Below are 18,296 nucleotides of genomic sequence, written 5' to 3' on the forward strand. Positions count from 1 at the left end.
TAACTGATGTTTAGGTGGAAAAGCTTATTTGTCAGAAGCTTATCCACAAAACCTAAAAGCCATAGAAGAGTCAATTTGGAAAATGCAAGTGGGAGTTATTTTGACCGTTTTGAAACTTAGTTTGGCAAATGTAACTTTTCACAAACTGTAAACCAAAAACGCACTTGTGATGAAGATAATTTCAAAAGCTTTCTTTTTCTTTTTGGTTCCTGTTTTGGTTCAAAATGATGTTCAATAATATCAAAATAAGTCGGCCATATTCTCCTTCATTTTTTGCTTTTGTTATGCAGATAAGAGATAGATACGGGCATCAAGTAGAAGCCTTCTTTGTGATACTTACTGCAATTCAGTTTCACTTGTTATTCTATTCTACACGCCCGCTTCCAAACACACTTGCTTTGGGTGTGGGTAAGTTCTTGGAGTATGACTCTTCAACAGTTTTCTTGGCTCCTCTTTTCCTCCTGCTCATAATTGATAGTACCATGCGTTACAATAGAAAGGGACAGTCCCTGTTTGCTGGATGTTCGTGGGGTTAATTATTTGACAATGCACAATTTGTAATCTAAATCTTAATGAGTTTGTGGCATATGGTCCTTGATGATTGGGGCTGATTATAAAATTGGCAAGCCTAATATATTTTTTCTATTTTATTTCAAAATTTTGCCAACCCCCCACCCCCAAAAATTTTCAAATGATTTTTCTTTTATGCTACAAAATGTAATGAATTCTTGTTTCCGGAAATTTTGTGAGCATTTGGTGATGCACTTTCTACTTTGCAGTCAATTTGGCATATGGATATTGGTTCAAGGGGAACTTTTATGCGGCTTTGAATTCTCTGGTATGCCTCAGTCCAAAAAGGAAAAAAACCCTTTGGTATGCATGTCACATTGTTTCCGTTTCATATGATGTGCGAAATATTAATTCTCGTGAATGTTAGTATGTGAGGATATGCTAGAAACTTAGATTTTTTTTTTATCCTTTTGCATGAGCTTGATAACTTGTGGCTAGGGCATTTAATATATATATATATATATATATATATTGGTTTTCTTCATATTCATATTGCACCGAAGAGGATGAGTGGTGCAATATTTGTGACGTTTTTTGAATCATCGAAGTGGGAAAGAAATAGGGTAATGCAAGTTGTGACTTTGATATATTGATCCTCTGATAATTGATGGGTGACTGAAAATGATTGTATTGGAGGGAAGATTGAATTAGATGGTGATAGGAACCAGAACCGGAAAAGTACTGAATCTGAATAATATTAATCGGCTTTGCCTTCCCAGGGGGACAAGGAAGAGGTTACAAGCTAAAGAATACAGCAATGACTCTCAAAATAATTCCCAGAGCTAGCATTTGAGAGGCTAGCACTCTCCTCACCAAAACACTCTCCAAAATATGACCTGCCTTTCCTCTGGACAAAACCAACGACTGTATGCCCATACAATGGTCAACACGGTCCCCCAAAATACCCTAATACAATCACAGGTCTAAAGCACACAAAAGCAAACTAGGTTACTGACATTTCTCCAGAAAGGTAGGAATCAGAAAGTCAACTTATAAAGCGGCCTTTCCATTTACTTGCATCTTCTTATCTCTCCTCGTGTAAGTCTGTTTGGCATATGGCCTCTATCATTTCCCACCCCTAAAAGTTTCACCTTGTCCTCAAGGGGAAAATTAGGAAACTGTTGAGAAATGATTGCAGCCTCTTTCCATGAATTTTCAAAGTCCGGTAGGTATTTCCACTTACGAGCACTTCCAACTTACCATTCGTTATACCATTCGTTAGTGTCCTCGCCTTGCAAATGTCCTGTGGCTCCACTTGCAGCTCCAATTGTTCGGATAGAGCTGTGGGAAAATTAGGAGTGACCATTGCTGGCTGAACCGATTTCTTTAAGTTGGAGACATGAAAAATCGGATGCACCCCGGCTGTAGGAGGAAGTTCTAGTCAATACACCACTACTCCAACCTTTTCCACTATTTTGAAAGGTCCATAAAAATGTGGGCTCGGTTTTTCATTGATCCGCTTAGCTAGGGTACGCAATCTGTAAGGTTTGATCTTGACATACACATGGTCTCCTACTTTGAAGTTCATATCTCTTCTGTGCTTGTTGGCTTGGTGCCTCATCTGTTCTTGAGCCTTAAGCAAATTCGCCTTGAGGGTGTCAATGACTACGTTTCTCGCCTGAATCTGCTCATTTACAGCATCCACTACGGAACATTCATCGTGTAACTTGAGGAATGTCGGGGGGTCTCTACCACACACTGCCTTGAAGGGTGTCATACTTGCTGCACTTTGATGTGTTGTGTTATACCAGTATTCAGTCCACGGTAACCACTGCACCCACTGTTTGGGTTTCTCACTGGTGAAACACCGCAAATAAGTTTCTAGCCCCCCGTTGAGCACTTCCGTTTGTCTGTCAGTCTCTGGGTGGTAAGCAGAACTTAGACAGAGCTGTGTACCTGCTTGTTTGAACATTTCTTTCCAAAACAGACTCATGAAAACTCTGTCTCGATCTGACATAATAGTTCTAGGGAACTCGTGGAGCTTAACAACCTCCTGAATAAATATTTTAGCCACGTCTTTAGCAGTAAAAGGATGAGTGAGTGGTAGGAAGTGAGGCTACTTGGTGAACCGGTCAACTACCACCTTTATGGTGTCATACCTCTTTGATTTAGGTAGCCCTGAAATGAAATCCATACTTATATCCTCCCACACTCCTTGAGGGATAGGAAGTGGCTGAAGCAAACCGGCAGGTGTAAGGGCTTGATATTTATTCCTTTGACACACTTCGCATCCGGCTACATACTACTGGATATCTCTTTTCATGCCCTCCCAGTGCACCACATTGGCTTCCTTTGACACTTTACTCAAGCTAAAATCCAACTGGAGGTAGACGAGATCGGTGAATATTCAATCATGATGGGTGATGGGTATACATTATGGAGGAGACAGCGGTGCAAGGCGGTGAATATGAATTTGCAGGGAATTGAGGTAGTGCAGACCTTCTATCCATATCCCTTGAATGGAATTGATGCTGTTTTAGGAGTAGAGTGGTTGAAATCCTTAGGGGAAGTGAAAGTGAACTAGGGCATGCTGACCATGAAGATTGGTTAGAAGGAAACTGAGTCTACTTAGAGGGGCACCTGTTCCTCTCACGCACCCAAGTCTCCCTGAAGTCACTGCTTAGGGCTGTTAAAAAGAAAGGGCAGGGATTCCTCATTGAATATAGCAGCATAGAGGGCGGTATGGAAGGTTATGGTAATATACCTGAGGAGGTACAAAGCTTGCTAGATCAATACTTGGTGGTGTGTCGAGCTTCCGACAAGCTACCATTGAACAGACTGCAAGATCATGCGATAGTGATTAAACCGGGGGAGCAACCACTGAATGTGCGCCCATACAGATACCCACACTGCTAGAAGAATGAAATTGAGGTGATGGTAAGGGATATGCTGCAAGCGAGGATCAAACAGCCAAACACCAGTCCTTATTCCCGTTCGGTGCTATTGGTTAGAAAGAAAGATGGAAGCTGGAGGTTTTGCATGGATTATCGGGCCCTAAACAAGATTACGGTACCAGACAAATTCCCTATTCCGGATATAGATGAGTTGCTAGATGAACTCAGAGGTTCCACAGTATTCACAAAACCAATGACTATATGCCCATACAATGGTCAACACGGTCCCCCAAAATACCCTAATACAATCACAGGTCTAAAGCGCACAAAAGCAAACTAGGTTACCAACATTTCTCCAGAAAGGTAGGAATCAGAAAGTCAACTTATAAGGCGGCCTTTCCATTTACTTGCATCTTTTTTTGTCTCCTCGTGTAAGTCTGTTTAGCATATGGGACTCTTCAGATGGTGAAAGAGTTACTACCATGTTTCTTATGATCAAGAATCACATTTGAATTATGTCCATGCTTGAACCACTGCAAATTTGAATTAGATAACTTTGACTCTACTAGTGGTGAATCTTGGTTTTACCGGAGAGGTAGAGTGGAAGATGCAGGTAATGCTGGTACTGGAGATGATGCTTGAGCTGTTCATGAGCTTAGCAACTCTTTTTTTTTTTTTCCCCTTTCATTTGAAATAATAATTTTTGTGATTTGCCCATTTGTGGATAGATTTTGTTCGCACAAGTGTCTTGCATAAGTTTCTGTGAAATTGCAAGTTTGATGGTTTTCTTTTCATAATTAAATATATTATATTTTGTCTCTAATGCTTGATGTTAGTAAAGCTCTTTAGCATCTCTGAATTAATATGTTGGTATTTTTCTTGATAATCAGATTTTTGCTACTACTGTATTCAGATGTGATATACTTTTACTTCTTTGCCCCCTTGGGCTGCAGCTTCTGCTGGTATGTTGCTTTCCTCTATAAATTATTTTTCATTTTGATTTGCCCTTTCCTTCAATGCACAACATAGTTTCTGTTTCTTGTTCTTATTCATGTCAACTTGTGACAATGCAGACCTTTATGTCATATATCTGGCTATGCTTCTTCTTTTTTAATAATTTTACCTATTAGACTATGGAATCTTGAAATTAATGGGGGGATTTGCTTAATATAGCTTTTAATTTCAAAGGAAATATGTAGGTTTTCAAGTTAAAAAGAGTGATCTTTGTAATTAAGATGGAATACACGGGGAGTCAGTACATTTTACTCTAAACAATAATTTAAATGGGAGAAATTTAATCCTCTGAACTTGTTTATTGCATACCAACTGTGTGCATATACAAATGATAAATGGAGAGTAGATTGTTACTGCAGTCGAAAGATGTAAATCCTCCTCCAACTAAAATATATTACTCTTAAATAAGATGGCTCTATCCTAATAAATGCATAACACCTACTTACTCGTTGGGGGATAGAACAATAGAAGAAAAGCTTCAGTCTACCAAGTGAGGCTGGCTGCATGACTTGGACGAAGCCATTGGACTCCAATAACAAATAACTATTAAGAACTATTATTCACTTTGGGATTTTGTCACACATAGGGGATACAGCCTCAAAATAAAATATAAAAAGTGCCACAAATAGATGCTAACAGGCACTTGAAGATAAAAATTATGACAATGAAACAATTGTGATTGATATGCAAAGTTCTGTATCAGTCTGAGGGAGTATGTTTGAATATAATGATTGCTTGGTTGAAGGACTTCTGTTAAGCAACCAATAGCCAATGCATCCATTTGTTTTACTGACGTTGTACCTGACTTATTTTTATCCTTTAAAATAGACGCATAGGGAACTTGATTTTGTTTGAGCTGTTAATTCCATTGACCTTTCTTCTTCTGTTGCCTCCTTTTTCTTTTTCACATCTCTGTTCACCTATCTTTTTTTTGGGCATGCTTTTAGGTGCTATGACTCTAGGATGTGAAGATAGACCAGGTTATTGGTTTGATTGTCATTTTGTTTGTTTTAGCTTTATTTTTATCTTCTGTTCCTTTTTTCCTTCTTTTAATGTTTAGCAGTGCCTACAGTTGAATGTTAATGGTTCATTTCTTATCCTGTAATACTTAGCAATTAGTGTACTAAGTTCCTTCATTTTGAACGATACTCCTTTCATGTAGAATTTTTTGAGTGAAATCCTTGTACGTAGAATTTTAACATAGCAGTTCTTTTCTTTGAGTCTTCCTATTATTTTCTGGCCCCCATCCTTGTGGAATTACAGTGAAATAGGTCAACTTGTTGTTGCGACTACTTGAATTTTAAATTTTAATTAAGCTTTGTGCCTAATAAGAACCATCTCTTGAAGGGAAGACCAGAGAGATTTCATTATGGGATGCCCTGAAATACTGCATTGGGATGGCTTTCTTCAGTATAGGTTGGTGAAGTAAACTTTTTGAATTCCTGTTAAAAACCATGATCATATGTGTTCAATAACTGTCATGGAGGATTTTTCTTATTAATTTTTTTTAATAATTTTTTAATCTTCTGACCTTGAGGCTCTCGTGCCCTAAACAGGTCTTACTATGTTGATTGATTCAATTTTCTGGAAGAGGTTATTGTGGCCTGAATTTGAAGTATTTTGGTTTAACTCAGTACTCAACAGGAGTTCTGAGTGGGGTGTATCCTTATTCAAAGTTTATTTTATTGCACAGATATATAGCTCTAGAATGTAAACATTTATGTTCTATAAGTTTATGGCCCAAATTGATTCTTAGTGCACTAGCATCATGAAGATATAACTTAAACGTTCTCTTTATTGTACTTAATTTAGAGCTTTGCTTATGGGGCTTACTGTAATATTTCAAAGACTCTTTTTAGTTACAAGTTATTCTTTGAAAACTGCTTCAGTGAAGTCTATAATTTTCAATTCATGGAAATGGGTACAACATATTTGGTTGTATCAAAGATTTCCCTATGGATTTACCAGTGAGATTATATTTTAGTGATTTGTGGAAAGATTGGCTGGAGTTGCTGCATTCTTGGTTTTCATTTCTTTTGCACTTTTCTTTTCCATGCTTTATTTAGGTTCGTATTTTATCTTTCTTTGAATATTCTCTGGTCTCAATATAATTTTCTTTTGTTTTTTGTTATGTAATTATAATTATAAATAAGAAAACACTTAAATATTATATAAATAGGGTTTAAATAAATATTATTAGGATTTAGATAGCCTTTAATTATATTAGTAGGATTTGGATAGATTAGGATATCTAGATAATATTTAGATAATATAAGGATATTTACTTAGATTTATATCTATTAGGACTTTTGCTTATAAATAAGTATTTGCCATTCTTTGTAACTCAGTTTTGGAATGTAATCAGAAATTATTCAGTTTCTCTTGGTCTTCTACTCTTCTTTAATTCTCCTCTGTTTCTATTACTCTTTTCCCTTTCCCTTTCCTCTTTCTCTCTCCTATTTCTTTACTTTTCATAGCATTTTTCAATTGAAATATGAAGTAGAAACTCAATTATTATGGGAATAGGAGTGTTTCCCTTTATTTAAGTAGGACAATTTTGGACTATTTAGGGCTTGTTTGGTTCAATTCCAGGACCTTTTGAGGAATGGCAATCCAGATTCTATTGCTAGTGAAATTACATTGGGTTTCTCTTAAGGCTGTAGATGGTGTTTCTCATGGCAATCGTGATAGCCAAAAGCATTTCAATCCCCATTCCTAGTTCCCACCCTATTCATTGCCTTTCCCACTCTCAGACATGTTTTTGAAAGGGCTTCTTTTCCCTCCAAATTGTTGAGCCATCTACCATTAATGCCAACCTTCCTTCCTCAGTCTCTTTTGCCGTTGACATCATCACCACCAGTGACATGTCTTCCCTGATAGTACCACCATCAGCCTCTCCTCTTTCACATCCTTCTACTCCTTTCTCTCCTTATCTTTGAATCCTGGGTTGTGGTAGGCACTCTGGTGCAACGCTGTCCTCTCTCACCACGGCCATCTTCCTTCAATTTCCCATGTCAGTGAGAAGAGCAACATGTTTTTCGCAGACTTGGGTTCTGTTGCATCACAGATCTTCCGTTGATTCCGTCATATTGTGGGTTCAGTGGTGTTGCAGATATGACTCGTGTTGCTATGGACTCCCTGGACTCTTGCAAATCATAGGTTGGATTTGATTCATCTGGGTTTCCTTGTAGGTTCAGGGGACATTTATGTTTCTAATCAGTTTTCATTGAAATTTTTAGTCGATCAATTTTGTGTTTCTATGTTCTTGTCTGGATTTTGTTTGTATTCGAGTCAAAATGTTGATTAATCAAATTACTAAGTAGTTTGTGCTGCCAGTGAGGAAAGAGAGCAGGAGAGGGAATTTTTTGGTTGAGGACATTTTGGTCATTTCATTTTTATGTCTTTAATTAAAGTTAAAATATTAATTTTCTTTTACTCAAGTTTTAATTTCTTTTAACTCGTTCTCAATATCATACCAAACAAACTTATGGTGAGGTGATCAAAATTCCGTTCTATTCCTTTCCTTGGGCCTTCGGGAATTGATCCAAACAATCCCTTAAGTTTGTAAAGCTTACTTAGAATTATCATTTCTGTCAAGGAGGGCAGGAAATTTCTCATTGCGATGCAATCAGCCTAGGATCATTTTATCTTCTTATATTCTCTCCTGTTGTCATTAGTTTTATAGTATGGTTAATCTGATTTCTTCCTAACACAAGTAAGAATATATCTAGTAAAAACCCTATTCATTGTTTTATTTTGCCTTAAACTTATCAACCTGAAAGTTCTGTTCATGAAATATTCAAAAGATACAATGTGTAAATGAACCCTCAAACCGATATCTTTTCTGTTGCTAGTTGGCCTCCTTTCAACATTCCATCAATGAATCTTCAAGTGACAATCTGTATGTCATAGCAAAAGCCTAATTTTCAGACTACTAAATTTAAATAACACTTTCATACAATTTTTCTTAATCCACTGAAAGCCAGATGTGCTAGAAACCCTTTTGCATATTGGCGCTTTCAGGCTGAAATGTTACATTTTGTCACAATTTTTCTAATATACAATGATAATGGGCTTTTTAAACATTGTAAATTTGTCCATGGATATTTGGCTTGTTTTTGCTTTTATGGATAAGTACTTTATTTCATGGTCTAATAAACTCAAACTGTGGCAGTTGCTTGAATTTTCATCCATGTTCTGACGTTAGCTTTTTATAATATTTTCCCTCCTGTATTTGATCGTTTATTTCCTTTACAATATTTGTTTAGACGCATGCTTTCCATTGGTACTTCTCCTCAGCACTCCCTCGATCATTGCTTGCTGCATATCCTCTTTCACTGGTAGGTGTTGGTTAATAAAAATCCGTCACCTGCTATGACATTGTGCTGACTGCTTATATAGGCTGTTAACTTGGCATACTGACTCATATATGCTTCGATTGACCTGATTAATACAATATATTATTTTGACAAGTACACTTTTTGGGTATTCCTTTTCAGAAACATAAGTTTATATTCCCATCTATCATCTTTGAGGTGAACCCAAAATTTTATTCTTATGGTATCATTTACTTCTGTATTAACTATACTAATCTTAGAATGTTTCATGTCTATGTGCTTTCAGAACTTACAAATAAGCTGTAGGTGCTAGCAGATGTTCATAGAATCCATGTTGTTATATGTATAGCCTATTTCCTCTTTCTCTCACATCTTGCACACGTCATGGGGCTCAACCCTGGTTCATTGGATAGGGGCTCATCATATTTTTTTTACATGGCTTTTTTAAGATTTTATTTAACATTTAGAAGACTATGTAAGGAAATTGGAGATCAATCTTCTTATGTTATAAAGGTAGCTTTATTTTGATTTACAGAATAGAAGAATTGTATAACGAAGGAAATGGGAACATAAAGTATATTGCTATTTTGTGGGCAAGGAAGTTTATTTAAGATGAGGTTTATGAAAATAATCACTTTTTGTCAGTTGTCTTGTTTTCTGGTTATGTAAAATAATTTTTCATTGTCAGATTATCTATTCTGATGGTCATCAATCAGTGCCACTAACTTGCATTCATTTTCTAAAGAAACATCATCGTTATGAGCAATATGGAGAGGTCAATGAACAGTGAATAGACATAATTAGTAATTGCTAATCTGTTTGTAGTACTAGAGTTAATTTTGTTCCTCTTCCTCCAAACCCCAAAAAAAAAAAAAAAAAGAAAAAAAGAAAGAAAGAACAGGAAGGAGTTAAAAAAAGGTATGATAAAAAGTAAAATCCCATCACTTTTCCTAATTTGGCCGGTTGCCTTCTTTTCAGCTCAGTCTTTTCCTAGACAGAAGGGTTCGGTCTTTCACTGTCCCAGTTCTTTCCTTTATTCTGATTTACTCCAAGCTTCCCCACAAGGTAGGATGCGTACTTAATTGTTCATGTTTTATATCATGAACATTGTTGCAACTCATTTTTATTGATGCTGCAGGAGCTCCGTTTTATCATAAGTTCAGTTCCAATGTTTAACCTGTCTGCTTCAATTGCTGCTAACAGAATGTAAGATCCTGTTGCTCTGTATTACTGTTTGAGATATAATATTTTGAAGCTTTTTGGGCAAAATGTGTTGCTGTTTCTATATAGTCTTTTTCAGTATATCTGTCTCTGTGTGTATTTGTGTGTTCATTTTTCTTAAGCTTGTTTTTGTTTTTGTTTTTATATGTTCCAAGTTGCAATATTTTTATGTTCTTTAAAATAGTTTTGATACCTTAACCTTTTACTTACCTGTCAACTTGTTCCCAAGCCCTGGTTGACCTTTAATACCTACACCTTTTACTTTACCATTTACCCCTTTAATCAAACGTTCTTTCTAATTTGGGCTCAGTGTAAAAATATACATTTTGATGACCCAGTCTATTCAATCAGAGTTTTAAAAGGACAATGATGAATTAGTCTTTTTTGGGGACTGTATTGTTACTGAGTAAGCAAGTTTAAGTGCTTTTACATTTATAAAGGAGATATGAAAATGGAAGAGGCTTCTTTCATTGAATAATTGATGCACATGTTTTATTGGTCATTTATTTTTTCATGTTCGAGTTACTAACCGATGTCATACGTTCCAGTTTCAACAATAAGAAGAAGCCTTTCTGGAACTTGCTTTTCTTCATGTTGGTGGGACTATTGTTAATAAGGTTGGCTGACAAGTCATTTTGTTTTGTTGATAGTTGTATTCTTCGTTTTGTACTTATTTTTATGTCTTGTAGTGTAGGATGCTCCATTACAACTTTCATGGCATCATACTGGAATTACCCTAGCGGGCATGCGTTAAAAGAATTGCATCAAATTGGTGAGTCCATGAATCTTAAGATGTTAGTGCATTTGCTACTCCATGGGAAGCTAGAATTTGCTCGAGGAAAACTATTGTTATGTGTCCTCAGTGTAGCATGATGATAGAATCTATCTGAGAATTGAGAAAGGGGGAGGATTGGAACTGGAACGTATGGCATCTATCTAAGAATTGAATCTTTAGGAATTCTTTGAAACAGAATCTAAGTCTTGGAACTCTCCTAAAGCCGATGGAGAATCTCCTAAGTCGTACTGAGTAATGTATATTTTATATCCTTCAATACATAAGTAGCAATACATATCCATTATTGAAAATAGGGTAAAGTAGCACATAAAACCCTGATCTTAGTTCCCAAGTGCATTCAGCACCCTGATATTATTATTAGTTACATCTAGCACTGTAATCTTAGTTATAGTTTAAGGTGCTGGATGTACTATAAATAAGATTAGAGTAGCGGAACATCCCCCCCCCCCCCCAAAAAAAAAAAAAAAAAGAAAAAATCAGGTGCTGGGTGTGCTTGGGAAATAAGACCTTGGTAATAGATGCTACTTTACCTTTGAAAATAACTAACATCTTAATCAAAGGACAATACAGCACTTAATCAACCCTTATCAGTCACATGCATGACAATATGTTTTATGCAATTACTAAATACACTTTTCAACTTTAGCCTTCTTATTGTAAATTAGCAATGGAACTTCATGGTCGAGAACTCTATGATGCTGGGACATTTTGCAAGACTTGAGGCTCAGGGGACTTTAAAATTGTATCTGTTATTAGGATTCGGATTTTATCACTCTCCACATTAGAATGATTCTATCGTAACGGCTGACCATAACCATAACTCCTATAATTAAGCTGATTAGAATGTTTGTAGTAAATAAAGGATATTTCATCACTCTTAAAAAATAGCATCGTTTTTCATGTGGGGGCTGTAGGTGTGTGAGTACATTTTCCTATTCTTTTGTAGTGTATTGTCATTTTATGAACAATTCAAGTAGCATTGAATTGAATTTAAAGTATGGTACTCAACTTTTTTTAAATAGGATGAAGTTTGTTCAACTAACATGAACATGACAATATATTTCAATGGCAATGTCAATACCTTTTGACGTTGATTTTCCAATGCTTGACTGAGTACATCATGCAGATAGATGAATGACTGGCTAGCATCCTGGTCTTTTATCTAATAACATATCACATTGTCTCGAGTCTGTTTACCGTGATATGGTTGTTGCTCTTGGCAGGTGTTCTTAATGATACAACTGAGCAGTGGGTTCACATTGACACCTTTTCAGCCATGAATGGTATATCCCGCTTTTGCGAAGGTGATTCCCCATGGAGGTATATTATGCATATTTCTTTTATATCATACCTTTATGAAGCTCTTCGTATTTGATGTATTTGCCAGAGACGGACCTACTCATAATGCTATGAGGGCAGCTGCCTTCATTACCTAGTTAAAAAGAAATGGCTATAGAAAGCAAAATTTGAATGTTTTCATCAATATGCTATAATACCACTTAAGCAAAGCCAAAAACTGAGGGAGAATACATACAGTCTGATATTCAATACGAATGAAAGATTTTAGAGTGCTGTTATCATCAAATTTTACAAATTCAAAGTCGATATCATAATTTACAGAAAACAAGACAATGAAACGGGCCTTTTTTTTTTTTTTTGGATCAAACATGGCAATAAAACTGAAACAGTTTGCTATAACAGATAATTCTTCTTATAAAGAGCTGTTATTGAATGAGCTGACAGAAGCTGTTTGAGTTCAAGTTTGAATTGTCAATTTGTATTTTTTTTTCCCCTAGGCTTTGTTGTTCTTGTTAGTCTTTTGTAGGTTTGTGAGGCCCTTTTTCTAGGTGCAGTTCGCTCCTTCTCAGATGCTCTTCCTGTTTCCTCTTTCTTGCTCTATCTTTATCACGCATGTAAGACAAGGTAGTGCAAATGTAAACATACCTAATGCATTGTTTGCCCGTGCTTCATGAAAATATACATAAAATATATCGTATATGGAATAAGTCTATGATATTTCTCAGGCTGTTCATGTGGTTGCGGTTCTTCAGGTAATGCAAAAGGTTTGGATGTGATTGATTGTCCATACCACCTGGGTTTGGCTTTCTCTAACCTACATCCAGCCAGCCCCATGCTATGTCATTTTCCTCCTAATCCTGCCCTCTCCTACCCTTAGTTTCATATTCACTATACTCATTCTCAAAGGTGCCTACATCCACCGCCAATTTTTCCTCATCATTAGACCCTCTCCAAAGGCATCTGATAGGATACCCAACAAATTCAGACTGACTTATTCAAGAAGGGCTAAACGTGGCAGAGAAGAGTCAGTTTTGGAGTAGCAATTTACATGCTTTTTATTTTAATATTTCCCTGTTCTTTTTCTACTGGCATATTTTCAGTTCCGAAATAAGAGGGATAGCCCTCTCCAACGTTAGGATTAGTTGCTGATTTATCATTGATTGTTATCTTTGGATTTTCAACTGATTTTCTCTCTGTAATTTATTATAAAAAGGCTATCTGGCCGCTGGAATAAAGACAACAATTCTTCAGAGAGTATATTTATATTGGAGATCCTCCATCGGTCCTTTAGAGAGAGTGCTGTGAGATCCTTGCCGCTCTTTTTATTGGAATTCCTTGATGTTTCTTCATTTCTCTTTATTTCCGTTAGATTATGTCCCTACCAAATTGGTATCAGAGCCATGGTTGAGACTAGATCATCCCGCAATACCAACCCACCTGAAAATCCTTTTGCTGGAGATACTGACCCGCTGATCTCCATTGCTGCGCGCTTAGAGAACATTGAAGCCTTGGCTAATAGAGTAGCTAATCTGGAAGCTACCTCTGAACGCACACGAAGAGGAATACATCGCTCTCACTGGGAGGCTGACAGCGATGATGATCCGGACGCGGCGTTAAGACGATGGATGCCCTATACAAAGATTGAGTTCCCAAATTCAAGGAGACCCGAGAGGTTGGATACTCAAAGCTGAAAAATACTTCAGATACTATGACACTCCAGAGGAAATGAAAGTGGATGTCGCCTCTATGTATCTGGAGGGAGATGCGTTGGATTTATTCTCTTGGGTCAACAATGAGCGGACGTTGGTGTATTGGGAGGAGCTTGTAAAGGCTCTTCAAGAGAGTTACGGACCACCAGAATACTAGAACCCGAATGAGTACCTCTGTAGCATTAGACAGACTGGGACTGTGGCTGAGTACCGTTCTGAGTTCTCCCGTAGATTGTCTCGCGTCAAGAACTGGCTGGAGCATTGCCTCCTTGGCGTCTTTATCAATGGCTTACGAGAAGAACTAAAAGCAGATGTGCGAATTCACAAGCCCTGGACGGTGTATAGGGCCACCAGCTTGGCTCTTGAATTTGAAAACAAGCTGAAACTCACCAGTGGGCCCAAGCCCAATTCCTCTTCTGCCCAGAACCGTTCCTACTCATCAAATATGCCCAGTAGAGCAGTTTTGTCGTCTTCATCTACTCCCTTTAGACCAGTCGCATCGCACACTTACAACCCCCGTCAAGCAGAGTCGAGCATCACACGCAACAGTCCGTCCGAGTTGGAGCGTCAAGCTCGCCGAGAGAAGGGCCTGTGCTACCGCTGTGGAGAGAGTTTCCGTCCTGGGCACTGCTACCAGTCCTCGTTCTCCCTCATGGAAATTACCGAAGAGGATGAAGAAGTGATACCACCGATTGAGGAAGAGGAGCCCGCGGCCTCGCTAGTTGGAAATAATGCTGAAATCTCCTTCAATGCCATTCTGGGCAAAACTTAGGCGTCAACTATGAAGCTGCAAGGGACCATACAAGGCCGAAAGGTACTAATTTTGGTGGATAGTGGTTCCACCCACAATTTCATCTCAGAAAATTTGGTCTCTGACTTGCGTATTCCAGTTCAAAATGTCCCTGTGTTCGGTGTTCAAATCGGGAATGGCAGTACAGTCAAATGCAACCGTGTATGTAATAATTTAGAAGTCAAAATTTCTGATTTAACCATCAGATAGGATTTCTTCCCCTTCTCTCTCGGCGGCACTGACTTGGTGTTGGGAATCAAGTGGTTAGCATCACTGAATACCATTGAGGCCAACTGGAATAAAATGTTCATGATTTTCTGGGTAGATGGAAAAAAATACAAGTTACAAGGAGTTATTCCTGAAGCCAACGCTCCAGTACGACTTCAAAGCTTAGTGTTAACACGCGAAGTTGAGAAGGAAGGGTGTGGCACAATGATTGCTGAGGCCATTTTTGATGAGTTTGGTACAGTATTCTCAGAACCCAAATCACTACCACCAGGTCATGGGCAGTATCATGCTATAACCTTACTTCCAGATGCGTCTCCTCCCAACTTGAGACCTTACCGGTACCCGTACTTCCAAAAAGATGAGATAGAGTCCCAGATTTCAGAGTTATTGAGTCGTGGGTTCATCAGACCCAGTTCCAGCCCGTTTGCTAGTCCGGTGTTGCTGGTGAGTAAAAAGGATGGCTCTTGGCGCCTCTGCATCGATTATAGACGTCTCAATCAGATTACCATACCAGATAAGTATCCAATTCCTAATATTGATGAGTTGCTAGATGAACTACATGGGGTAGCTTATTTTTCAAAAATTGATTTACGTTCTGGGTATCATCAAATCCTTATGCTGCCATCCGATATTCACAAAACTGCTTTTCGGACTCACTCAAGACACTATGAATTTGTAGTAATGCCTTTTGGGCTTACTAATGCCCTAGTTACATTCCAATCTATTATGAATGACTTGTTTAGGCCATTCTTGAGAAAATTTGTGCTCGTATTTTTTGATGATATACTGGTATATAGTGCGTCTGCTCAACAACATTTGGAGCACCTCTGCATTGTGTTTTAGGTGTTGCAGCAACACTTCTTTGCCAACGCAAAAAAATGTTCAATTGGGCAGACTAGAATTGACTATTTGGGCCACATTGTGTCAAATAAAGGAGTGGAAGTGATACCAGAAAAAGTGGCAGTCGTGATAGATTGGCCGGTTCCAAAAAATGTCAAAGAGTTGCGTGGCTTTCTGGGTCTCACAGGATATTACAGAAGGTTTGTGAAGAACTATGGATTGCTTGCTCGACCCTTGACAGATTTGACAAAAAAAGATGCCTTTGAATGGTCAGATCTAGCTCAAGACGCATTTGAAAAATTAAAAGTTGCATTGACCACTACACCGGTGCTAAGGCTGCCTAATTTTCAACTCCCTTTTATTGTGGAATGTGATGCATCGATGGAAGGAGTAGGGGCTGTGTTAATACAAGAAGGACATCCTATTGCCTATTTTAGCAAAGGATTCTCCTTCTCAAACAGATTCAATTCTGCCTATGACAGAGAGCTTCTAGCACTGGTGCTAGCCGTTCAAAAGTGGCGCCACTACTTATTAGGTCATCATTTCTTTGTGCAGACTGACCATCATAGCCTTAAGCATCTCCTGGATCAACTGACATTAAACACCTCTCAACAAAGACTTCTGATCAAACTCCTTCCCTTTGATTTTACCATCCATTATAAATCAGGGAAGGACAATACAGCCACTGACTCACTCTCGCGAAAGCCCCAATCTTTAGAATTCTTACAGCTAGTTATCCCTATGGTGGATGACCTGAACCAATTGCCACAAGCTTTGATGGAGGACCCAGAAACTAAAGCAATTATTGATGGACTGCAACAGAGTCCAAATCCACTCTCTCCATACAGCATAGTCAATGGCAGATTATATTATAAAGCCCACTTAGTCATACCACGGCAAGGTAATTTGAGGACCAAATTGCTGGAGGAAGCCCACGCAACCCCAACTGGAGGTCATAGTGGATATTTAAAGACTTTAAAAAGATTAGGAGCACATCTCTATTGGAAGGGAATGAAGGGCGATGTAAAACACTACATCCAAGAGTGTTCTACTTGCCAACAAAACAAATATCAAACACTTGCACCTGCAGGCTTACTACAACCATGGTTATTAGTATCGTGCGATTCGCGATTCGGATCGCACGATACGCTACGGATTGCACACTGGGAGATACGAATCTCCCAGTGTATCTCTTTGCCGTCTGAATCGCGCCATGAATTGCGCGATTCACGCCGGAATCGTGCGAATCGCGCGACGCCGGTGGATCGCGCGATTCTGGACGCTGTCGGGTCGCGCGGATCCGACTCGGATCTTTGCGCGACCCGACACGGTAATACCCCCTTTTTTGTTTTTTGTTTTTTCGATTTTTTTGTTATTTAAAGGGAGAAACTGCCGCAAATTGAATTATAAGCATGTGAAACCCTATTTTTTTATTCCCATATGCTCTGTTCTTCACGTTCTGTATCTTGTGCCCCACGGTTGCATTTTTTCTCCTCTTCTACTGGTCCTTTTTGGTCAAAAGGTAATAAAAATTGAAGGCTGTTGCTGACTTGCTGGTTGATTGGGGTCCATTGAATAAACTCCTATTTGGTAATTTTTTCCTGCTTCTTTTTTGCTTCTATTGGATATTATATTTGTGAAGGTAGGAAAAATGAGTCAGACTCAGAATAAGAAAAAAAAGGAAGCTGATATTACATGGAATCACTGTGAAAGTGTTCCTCCCCATAGACTTATGGTTAAATGCAAATACTGTTCACATCAATGTTGGGGTGGGGTAGCTAGGATGAAACATCATTTGGCTGGAACTAGAGAGAATGTGAGTCCTTGTATAAGTGTTCCTGATGAAGTGAAAAATTTGTTTGTTAAAATGTTAGAAAATAGAGAAAAAAGTAAAGATGCCAGTAGTGTTGAAATATTTGAAGAGGCAACTGCTCAAGATGCTAAGGGGAAGGAAGGGACATCAAAAACTACCAAACAGAAAACAATGAATGAGATGGTAAAAGATAGAGAGTTAGTAATTCAAGATATTTGTAAATGCATCTATGGTAATGCTTTATCATTTAATTTGGTGAGAAGTCCACTATTCATTCAAATGTTAAAATCTGTTGGTGAATATGGTAGGGGTTTGAAACCTCCAAGTTATCATGAGGTGAGAGTTTCTCACTTGAAAAAAGCAGTTGATAAAATTCAAGAAAGTTTAGCAAAGTATAAGAAGGAATGGGAGAAATGGGGCTGTACCTTGATGTGTGATGGTTGGACTGATGGTAAAGGAAGGTCTCTTACTAATTTTTTAGTTAACAGTCCTAGTGGAACAGTTTTTCTAAAGTCAGTGGATACAAGTAGTGTGATTAAGGATGCTAAACAAATGTTTGAATTACTAGACAATCTGGTTGAGGAAATTGGGGAGGATAATGTGGTGCAAGTTGTGACAGATGGTGCGTCAAATCTCGTGGCAGCAGGGAAGATGTTAGAAGAGAAGAGAACAAAATTATTTTGGTCCCCTTGTGCAGCACACTGTCTTGATTTAATCCTTGAAGACATTGGGCAACTTCCAGTATTTTATAATACCATCACCAATGCAAAGAAAATAACAACCTTCATTTATAGGCATACATGGGTCCTTAACTTGTATAGAAAGTATTCTAAAGGAAAAGAATT

The 18,296-nt window shown here is 38.0% G+C and overlaps 1 protein-coding gene across 4 annotated transcripts in view; it reads left to right on the top strand.

The window, feature by feature from the left end:
• Positions 1-18,296, top strand: part of LOC114746796 (dol-P-Man:Man(7)GlcNAc(2)-PP-Dol alpha-1,6-mannosyltransferase) — a 28,391-nt gene that overhangs the window by 4,332 nt on the left and 5,763 nt on the right. For 2 of the 4 annotated variants that reach the window (XM_028935078.1, XM_028935093.1), the window contains 11 exons: positions 291-408; positions 780-838; positions 4,295-4,366; positions 5,771-5,834; positions 5,975-6,078; positions 8,687-8,758; positions 9,734-9,820; positions 9,894-9,961; positions 10,525-10,593; positions 10,666-10,748; positions 11,996-12,092. In XM_028935078.1, coding sequence (XP_028790911.1) covers positions 291-408; positions 780-838; positions 4,295-4,366; positions 5,771-5,834; positions 5,975-6,078; positions 8,687-8,758; positions 9,734-9,820; positions 9,894-9,961; positions 10,525-10,593; positions 10,666-10,748; positions 11,996-12,092 — 893 coding nt within the window. The remainder of the gene's footprint in view (positions 1-290; positions 409-779; positions 839-4,294; positions 4,367-5,770; positions 5,835-5,974; positions 6,079-8,686; positions 8,759-9,733; positions 9,821-9,893; positions 9,962-10,524; positions 10,594-10,665; positions 10,749-11,995; positions 12,093-18,296) is intronic. The other 2 variants (XR_003740313.1, XM_028935085.1) reach the window with 2 other exon arrangements.

This window comes from Neltuma alba, unplaced genomic scaffold (assembly GCF_004799145.2).
Source record: "Neltuma alba isolate B1F8T4 unplaced genomic scaffold, ASM479914v2 tig00000846_pilon, whole genome shotgun sequence".
Classification (NCBI taxonomy): domain Eukaryota; kingdom Viridiplantae; phylum Streptophyta; class Magnoliopsida; order Fabales; family Fabaceae; genus Neltuma; species Neltuma alba.